This window comes from Chrysochloris asiatica, unplaced genomic scaffold, assembly GCF_000296735.1.
Source record: "Chrysochloris asiatica unplaced genomic scaffold, ChrAsi1.0 scaffold00116, whole genome shotgun sequence".
Taxonomy (NCBI): Eukaryota; Metazoa; Chordata; class Mammalia; order Afrosoricida; family Chrysochloridae; genus Chrysochloris; species Chrysochloris asiatica.
In genome coordinates this window covers 10,090,551-10,100,302 of record NW_006408634.1, presented here as the reverse complement: position 1 = coordinate 10,100,302, position 9,752 = coordinate 10,090,551, and the positions used below count along the sequence as shown (strand labels likewise).

Sequence of the window (9,752 nt, the reverse complement as noted above, 5' to 3'; positions counted from 1 at the left end):
CTCTCTGCTCTTCTCAACAGGAACTGGTTTTTAAAGAAGGCTTATTCACACAGTGAAAAACTTCCTAACTATAGAAAAGGAGAGATGTTCTCTATATACTTTTAGGAAAGGAGAGTCAAGATACAACATTAAGTGAGAAAAACAAGGTGCAGGTCAGTGTCCATTGGGTGCTACTATTTGTGGGAAAATGACATAAACTTTTAAAAAAGACCCAAGCCTGTTGCCATAAAGTCAATTCAACTCCTGGTGACCCCATGTTACTGAGGACAATGTCTCCATAGGACTGCCTTGGCTGTAATATTTTTTTTTAAGTTTTATTGTGAATTATGTGATACTTTACATGGGAGAACATTAGTTTTACATTCATCCTATCTTATATCGTTTCATTGCCATGGTTACAGTCCCCTCCATGCATCATCAACCAACCAAAGGGTATACCCTACAAGCCTCCCCACCCCCCACCCCGCCTGGGTCATCAGCACAGGTCCCCTCTCCCTCTCCTTCTCTGGATCTAAAGTCTCCAGCTGCTCCATTTCTCCACGTCATCGTCTCAGCCTCCATCTCAGGCATCATTGCTTCTCTGGGCAGTCTCCCTTGATGGTCCTAGGAACCTCCACTCCTAGACTGCAAAGTTAATCACTCCCCTCCTTGCTATAAAACGTCCACCTTTACATTTCCAACCCTCACAAGCAGTCCTGATAACAATTATTCACTATTGTAGCACAAGAGACCTATCTGCATTTCCTTTCATTATTGGCTGTAATCTTTACAGAGTGAAGTTTCTTTGGCACAAGCAGTTTGTGATCAGCCACTACAACAATGGTTGGCAATTCAAACCAACTCAGCAGTGCCACAGAAGAGAGTCCTGGTGAGAAGCGCTGGGAGGAGGCAGGGGGGAGGGGGGGCAGAGAATGAAAAAGGGGTGGGAAGGGGTTACTGATTCTATGTGTCTATTATATTGGATAAGGAGCTCTGGTAGCGTAGTGGTTACGAATCGGGCTGTGAACCGCAAGGTCAGCAGTTCGAAACCACCAGCTGTTCCATGGGAGAAAGATGAGGCTTTCTGCTCCCGTAAAGATTTACAGCCTCGGAAACCCTGTACAGGGTCACTGTGAGTCGGAATCGACTCCACAGCACATAACAACAACAACAACATTATATTGGATACCTACAGACTCATACATGTATTATCTTCTCAAATATCAATTAATTAGTTTAATTTTAACAAATAATTAGAATGAAGTCTGCAAAGGAAAAAACTTATTACAATTACTTCAACCATCACCCAGTTAAAGAAGTCAGACCAAACCAATGACCCTATTGTTGACTCTGACTTATAGGGAGCCCATGTGTGGCAGAGGGCTTTCGAAAAAACACAAATTGCTGGGCCTCACCCACTTTTTCTGCTCCTGTCTGTCTGCAGTGGGCCTGATGTTGTTAGGTGCCAAGGAGTTACTTCCTGCTCATAACAACCCCATGCACAACGGAATGAAATACTTCCCAGTCCTGTACCGTCTCACCAATGAAATACTTCCTGTACCGTCTCACCTTCGTCGGCAGATTTGGGACCATTACTGCCTCCTCTGTGTCAGTCCATCTCCTTGAGGGTCTTCCTCTTTGCTGACCCTCCACTTTACCAAGCATGATGCCCTTCTCCAGGGACACTTACTGACAATAGTCCAAAGTAAGAGAGGTGAAGTGGGCCTAAGAATTTGTATTTCTCACTGAAAGCTTTTGTCCAGTTTTCACAACCTGCAGTTCAATGTCCTATTTGTTGTTGTTAAATGCCGTTGAGTCGATCCGATCCCGCGACCCTGTATAGGGTTTCCAAGGAGCAGCTGGTGAGCTTGAACCACCGACCTTGCAGTTCAAACTGACTTTGCAGTCTAAAGCATTAGCCCACAGCGCCACACCAGGGCTCCAATGTCCTGGTTGTTGTTATGTACTGTAACTCTTTACGGGAACAGAACAGAAAGCCTCATCGGTCTCCCGAGGAACAGCTGGTAGTATGTTCGCTCCACTACGCTACCGCTACCAGAACTCCTTTCCTGGTGGAACTCTGCTTTTAGGCGCTGGGTCAACTATAGGCGTGCACTCCTTGAGCACTTCGGTACAGCCATCGTCAGTCATGGAGCGCCCCCTTGTGGGCAAAGCGGGCTTTGCAAGGTGCCTACATTTATATCCCTTAAGGTCAGATAAGCACTAGACTGCTAACCACAAAGTCAGCGATTCAAACCCACCAGCCGCTCCGCGGGAACCCTATACAGGGTCGCTATGAGTCGGAACCGACTCCACGACACTTAACAACAACAACAGCTTACTTGGACGTAGGAGGGGTGTCTGGGAAGGGGCGAGTCCTTTCGAGGGAAGCGTGGCTTTTGCAGGCCACCAACTAAGAGGAGGTCGTACTTTGTGTCTCTTATTCTGGTGTGGCGCTGTGGGTTAATGTGCTGGACTTCAAGGTCGGTTTGAACCGTAAGGTCAGCGGTTCAAATTCACCAGCCGCTCCTCAGAAACATCTTTCCCGGCAGTTTTCAAATCAGGTCACTAGGAATATCGGGGTGTCCCTGTCTCCTGAGCAACCAAATGGCTGGTCCAACCTTGAGGTCTGAGGTGGGAGGTATGCTCCCTGAATGTCTACACCCTCAACCCACGTTGCCCCACAGAGCACGCTGTAAGCTCACTTCAGAGCAAATCACAATCGAGACTGCAGTCGTGTAGAAATTCACCTCAGGGCAGGTGCCTGATTTGGAGACCACTCACTGTCTACCTTTCAAGGAGCTCTGGTGGCTCTGTAGATTAGGCGCTGGACTGCAAACCATGAAATAGGCGGTTCAAACCCACTAAGCACTCCAGGGACAAAAAACGAGATTGGCTGTTCCCATAAAGATATACAATTTTGGAGACCCTAAGGAGCGATTCTACTTTGTCCTAGACAGAGGGTTACTATGGTGGTGGTGGTGGTTATGTGCTGTGGAGTTGGTTCCAACTCATAGTGACCCTGTACAGGGTTTCCGAGGCTGTAATCTTTACAGAAGCAGAAAGCCTCATATTTCTCCCACGGAACAGCTGGTAGCTTCGAACTGCTGACCTTGCCGTTCACAGCCCGATTCGTAACCACTACGCTACCAGAGCGAGGGTTACTATAGTCAGAATCAACTCGATGGCAGTGGGTTTGGCTTAGTTGGGGTCTCCCTTGCTTGCCTCTGATGGTGCAGTGGCTAATGGGTCAGCTATAAACCAAAAGGTTGGTGGTTAGAACCTACCAGCCTCTCCACTGAAGAACATCTTCTGTAGTTACAGCCTTGGGGCAGTTCTACTCTGTCCTGAGTCAGACTCACCCCAATGGCAAGGACTGGGTTGTCCTTCTGCCCCTACTGACCCTAGACAGGAAGGGTCTGTAATTATGTTCAATGTTGTTGTTAAGTGCTGTTGAGTCTGTTCCAATTATTACCAACCCCGCCCACGACTTCAGCACTAGCTCTCCTCAGGAGTTCTTCAAATACACACCCCCTAACCTCCTCCGGTCTTGGCTCAAACATTTTCTCAGTAAGGCCTTCCTCCAGCAACACATTCCAGATGAATGTGAGACCTCTCCCGCCCCCTAGCCCTCCTCTAGACCCCTTCCCTGCTGGATTTTTCCTCCCCCACATTCACCACCGTCTTATGCCCTTTTTTTGATTACCTGTTGCCTAGGTTGTACTTTATCTAGATTCTATTTTGTATTCCTCCACTAGTTAGATGCTTCATGAGTGTCTACATTTCTGTAGTTTACTTCCTACAGTAGCCCCAACCCCTAGAACAGAACCTTGAACTCAGCAGATATTTAATCAATCTTATTTATTGCATAAGGAACTCTGGTAGCGTGGTTATGAATCGGGCTGTGAACTGCAAGGTCAGCAGTTCGAAGCTACCAGCTGCTCCACAGGAGAAAGATGAGGCTTTCTGCTCTCGTAAAGATTTACAGCCTCGGAAACCCTGTTCAGGATTGCTATGGGTCAGAACCAACTTGATGGCACTTGACATTTATTGCATGGACTTGTCACCTTGGCATCCTGTGGTGATGCCTTTTTCTCCCGCCAGAGGGCAGTCTCACTCTGCTTCATCCTTGCTCTTGCGCAGGAATACACACACACCTTTAACGAGTGCCTGAGTCCAGGAGACACAATGGGTTAAGCATCAGACTGCTAACCATAAGGTGGGTGGGTTCAAACCCACCAGCTGGGGCCTGGTGAGATACCATTGGGTAGAGCCTAGGACAGAAGACTGGAGGAGAGACCAGACTTAAGTTGAGGAGATGGAGGTAAGCCAGAGGCCAGGATAAGGAATGCCCGCTGGAGGCCCAGAAGTGCCTCATTGGAAGGAAGTTGGGAAAGGAGGCTGGGATCAGGGAGATGAGAGTCTGGGCAATTGGGTAGAAGGTCAAGGTTGGGGCTGAGAGAGATGGGATGGGGTGGAAGCCTAGGCTTGGCCCAGGTCATCTGGGTGGGGGTTCAGCCAAGGCACTAGGGGCCAAAGTAACCAGTTATATTGAGCCTATTAAGAGGGCTGGGCTGGATTTGGAGGCCTGATGCTACAGTGGTTAAGTGCTGGGATGCTAACCAAATTCACAGGGACCCCAGGAGGGGATGGGGCCAGGGTTACTCGGTGGGCACAAGTACTGAAGCAGCAATGGATGCTGGGTATGACTAAGTGACTGGCAGTTCCTGGCCTTCTGGCCCAAATCAGCCCTGCTGGAGACATCCGTTGTCCAACCGCCCATGCTCCCTCCATAACCCTGACCCCCCAGACAGTGAAGCAAGCCCTCAATGGTGAATTCCACTTTACTGAAGAATCTGAGATGACATGGTACACAGAGGAATCTATAAGGGCTACAAAGAGTCACATGGGGTCTTCCCTGCCCTTGGCCAACCACCCCTCCTCCAGCACCTGGAGAGCTGGCTCAGTCAGTGTCCTGCTCTGCCCAGACGGTCTGGTTTGGGGTCCCAGAACTCACAAGGCCCCTGCTCATTCCATAGGATTATCAGAAGGGCCTCCAGACAGGATAGAAACTGGGATCTCCACTGAGAGGACCCCAAGCTTGACACGGGGCTGATAATGTTGCACACGGGCTGTTCATCCCACGGGACACTATCTCCCCAAGGACAAATACCATAGTGAGCTGTAATCCGAGGTTCTGCCTGCACAGTGCCTCCTGGGTCACTCACTCAGGGGACCCTCATCGTCCTAAGGGGGAGGCAAAGGTAATGCAGCAGGGTCAGCGGCCCACAGGAGATTGGGAACACTAGGGGACCCAGAGGGACCTTGGCCTGTGAAAGAAATAGGCTTGGACATCTGGGTTTGTGTGAATGACCAGGACCTACTGAAAATGTTGGCAAACATGACATTTAGGGAAATGCTGTGCAGTTAGTATGGGCACCAAATTCAGCCTGGGTACACCCAGCAAAGTCCTTGGCTGGGAGGAGAGTTCATTTGTGAACATCAGGATTCTTCCTCCTCTTCTTCCTTGTAGCCTCCTCCTCCTCTCCTTCCGCACCCCACCTGGACTCCTCCTCACCCAGGGCCCCTCCACCCCATTCTTCCTCCTCTCCTCTCCCCTCCCCATCTCCCTCTCTCCTCTTTCTTGAATCATTTCATCCTAGGCTAGGGGTCTGGCATTCAGTGTTCAGCAACACCCTGATACCAAATGCCCACTGGCACAGAAGGGGGGGGTGTGTCCTCACAATCTTGCCAGCAGCCTGTGTCTTAGAAACAACAGGCACCTGCAAAGCCACAAGGAACTCACTGTACTGGCTGCCCACAGGCGGCTGGTGCCTTAGGACACACTCACCCTCTGCCATGAGGGGGAGGAGGGCACAGCCTTGCCTGTGACCTAAGATACCCTCACATCACGTGGGAGACTGGTCTAGGGACCACAGCCTCAGGGGCCCTTTGCTCCTTTCCTTCTGGAATCCACTCTCTTTCATGTGCAAATGGGGGATTCAAAGGTACAGGTGAGCACCAGCCACACAAGCTCAGGAGCGAGCGCAGAGCAGGATGCAGGAAGCTAGAAGACACTAGGCTACACAAGAGGGGGTGAGGGAAGAAGGGGCACAGTGAGGGACCTGCTCAGGTCCTGTGGCTTTGGCTTCCACTAGCGGCACTTGGGGGGCAGCCTGCGGCCCCGACGTGCCTTCTTCCCACGGGCGGACCTTGCGCCAGGGGGCAGCTGAGCCTTGGTGGTGTCGCCCGCCTTTGTGTGGGACCTAGAGCCTGGATTCACCTTCTTCTTCTTGCTCCCTGAGCCATCGTCCTGGGCCGAGGCCCGGCCTCCAGTCTTCTTGTCGGGAGTGGAAGCCCGACCACGGCCCCGGCCCACAGCTCGGGGTTTTCGAGGCCCTGCGGGGGTGGGGATTGCGGGCGTGGATGTGCCAGCCTGGCCCAAGCTCCGGGCAGCTGTGCGAGCCCTCTTGGCCCGCGGCTTCCTGGACGCCGTCTCCTCCGGCGCAGACTCTTCGCTCTCCGTGTCCTCAGACTCCTCAGACTCTTCATGCTCCTCGGACTCCTCATCTGACTCCTCCTCCGAGTCCAGGATCTCCCGGGCAGCCAGGAGCGCCAAGACCTCACCCAAGTTGCCTTTGGCATATTTATACTTCCCACATTCCCAGGCGTTTTCTTTCTCCTCCTTCATCACCTTCGCCATATCCTGTGCAGCCAGAAGCGCTACCAGTTCCAGAAGGCCCCCTTCATCTTCATCATCATCACCCCAGCCGCTGAGGAAGCTATGCTGGGCTTTCTTCCCCTTGGGAGGAGTCCCTGGCTCCGCCAAGGTAGAGATGCATTCTAGAAGGTTCCCATCGTCTTTGGCCTTCCTCAGAACCATGGCATCCACCTCACGACCCGCCTCCTCCACCTTGACTCGGGTGCCACTTGTGTCTTTAGACATGACTGACAAGACCCGGGGAAGGGCCTCCTCTTTGTCATTGTCACTCCAGCCCAGAGACTCAATCACAGATGCGATTTTCAACATCTCCTCTCGCGCAGAAGGGTCTGAGGGGTCAGTATATGCTACAATGGCCACAAACTCAGGATTGTCCGCTTCCTCGTTTTCTTGGTCCCCGTTGTCCTGGGACTCACTACCGGAAGTATCACTGCCCATGGGTTCCTCATGCGATGTTTCTCTCACGGCAAGAAGTGCCACTAAGTCAGGGACGCCATTCCTGTCTTCTTTGATGTCCAGGCTGATGGACTCACCCGACGGAGGCTCTTTCTCCATCTCTTCCTTCTTGGCTTTGTCCGTCACCGTTACCAGGGCCAAGAACTCTCGTGGCCCATCGCCCTCTTGGGCATCATTCTGGACAGCCCACTTCTTAATGAGTTCCTTGGCTGCAGCCTGGAGCGTGGTGTACAGCGCCCTTCGGTCTTCATCTTCATCCTCCTCTATCTCCTCGATGAAGATGCCCAGACTCTCGTCAGAGGAGTCCTCGGACTCACTCCTCACTGGAGTGGATGGCCACCCTCCTCTGCCCCTCTTCTTGCCTTTCTTGGTCAACCTGTTGCCTCTGGCTCTACTTCCGCGGCCCCTCCGGCCCCTCCTAGCCTTCCCGTCTGCACCTAGCGGGGACCCGGCTTGCCTGGTCTCCTGGTCCGACTCCTGGGTCTGGGTGTCCCCGGGGGCCTTGGCCACTTGGGCCCGAGTGGGCCTCTCGTCCAGTAGCAAGCGCTTCATCTGCCTCAGCATTCTGGAGTCCTTGGCACGGTCCTTACATAGCACCCTCCAGACCCCGCTATGGCCCGGGATCTCCCTGGGGATGGCTGCGTGGTCAACGTTCTCCACAAACTCTACCAGGGCGGCTTTGGCCTTCTCCTTCTTAACGACCCTCATGCTGCGCAGCGTGAAGGAGCCCAGGGTCAGGAAGGCTGGCTGCAGGACCGCCTCGACGGCAGCCTGCTCCAAACTCTCGGGGATGCCGGTGACCAGCAGGGCCCGGCGCACGTCCACGCCCAGCCCGCGACACCAGTCCTCCAGGAGGCTCAGGGCCATGGTGGCCTCGCTTGGCGCAGATCGGGGCAGAAGGAGCCGGCAGGCCGACTCGAGAGCAGCTCACTCCAGATGCTAACCGGAGCGCCACCTGCAGGCTGAGAGTGGAGATACAGGTGGTCAGGACCGGGGCCAGGCTGGGGCGTCCAGGGCCCTCGGCCTCTCCCGGAGTCCCTCCCCCGGCTAACGGGGACCCTCGGGGGCTTACGTGTCTGCGCTCTTGTTGGGCCCCAGGGAAGCAGCAACCACCTGGCTGCGAGCGGAGTCCCTGGGGAGCAGCGACACTCTCTCTTCCGCTTGCCTTTGTCACCGCTACAGGCACGTTGGGTTCGCTCCTCGGCTCTGCCCAGTGCAAGGTGAGGGTGGTGCTACGGAAACCTGGAAGTGCGCAGGGGGCCGGGGAGAAGCGAGCTGCCGCTGGCCCACGGCTCCTGCAGCAACTGTGCGCGCTTCACCGCGAAAATCGCAGCAGTTCCGCTGCGACGAGATAGCATAGCCTGCGCCTGCGCAAACGCATCTCGCCTCCTCGCTGCCAAGTCTCCGTCTCCATAGCAACACTGCTTGCTGGGGAAGGGGTCCTTGTCAGTGTTGTCTGATTATCTGAGTACCTGCTCTTCGAGGCTCATTCTGAGCATATAAACTTCACTCCAGGGTACAGGCCCATTCTGAATACACAGTCCTCATTCCTGGGGTATGGCTCATTCTGAGTATACAGATCTCACTCCTGGGGTACAAGCCCATTCTGGGTACACAGGCCTCACTCTTGGACTACAGATCCATTTTGAGTTTGGTAGTGTAGTGGTTATGAATCGGGCTACGACCCGCAAGGTCAGCAGTTCAAAACTACCACCTGTTCCGCGAGAGAAAGATGAGGGGTTCTGCTCCCGTAAAGATTTACAGCCTTGGAAACCCTATGCAGGGTCACTATGAGTCCAAACCGACTCCACGGCACACAGCCACCACCAGACCTCATTAGGTTCTTGCATTTATAATTATACTGATACGTTGAAATCTGCATTCTTGTATATAGTTTGTATGTGTGTATGATCATCAATGAGATCAGACTTAAATTCTTCAATAAATCAGACTGCTAAGTGTAGATGTTAGCGCTACTCTAAATACACATTTGTTTCATCATCCTTTGTTCACCTCTCTGTAACTCTCCCCTCTCTTTGGAAACCTGGCTCTAGTGCCGTAGCTAGGGGTTTATGTCCCATGTCTCCCACTAGGACTTCGGGTGTGGCATTGTAAGATAAGCACTGGACTGTTAACCACAAGATCAGTGGTTCAAATCTACCAGCTGCTCTTAGAAACCCTATACAGGGTCACTATGTGTCAGAATCAACTCAACAGCACTTAACATCTCCCACCTCCCACCAATCTCTATGGCCCAGTTTTCTCCTCTGCAAAATGACAAATAACCATAGTCCCTAACCTCACAGAGTTCTTATGGGGATTAAAGGGAATAATCCATGAAGACACTTAGAAGAAAAGAAGGTTCATGTTTGGTGCTTCATAAAAGGTGGTTATGACCTTGAGGACATTATGCTGAGTGAAATTAGTCAGTCACAAAAAGAGAAATACTGCATAGGATCACTACTGTAAAAGTCTAAGGGAAAGAACCCATACTAAAGGGGGGTGGGGGAATTCTTTGTTGATTATTGGGATGTTGGAGGTTGGTGAGGGGAGGGAGGGGAAGGTGGAGCACAGGGCAGGGATTAGACACAGGATA

At 52.4% G+C, this 9,752-nt stretch overlaps 1 protein-coding gene across 1 annotated transcript; it reads right to left on the bottom strand.

Annotated features, from left to right (window-relative positions):
* Window positions 1-6,133: 6,133 nt before the first annotated feature.
* Window positions 6,134-8,023, bottom strand: LOC102827542. Its single transcript, XM_006868249.1, has one exon. The coding sequence runs from the start codon at window positions 8,021-8,023 to the stop codon at window positions 6,134-6,136; it is 1,890 nt and encodes a 629-aa protein (XP_006868311.1).
* Window positions 8,024-9,752: the final 1,729 nt, after the last annotated feature.

Coding starts and splice junctions, on each gene's coding strand:
- LOC102827542 (XM_006868249.1), bottom strand. CDS start 8,023: ATGGCCCTGAGCCTCCTGGAGGACTGGTGTCGCGGGCTGGGCGTGGAC.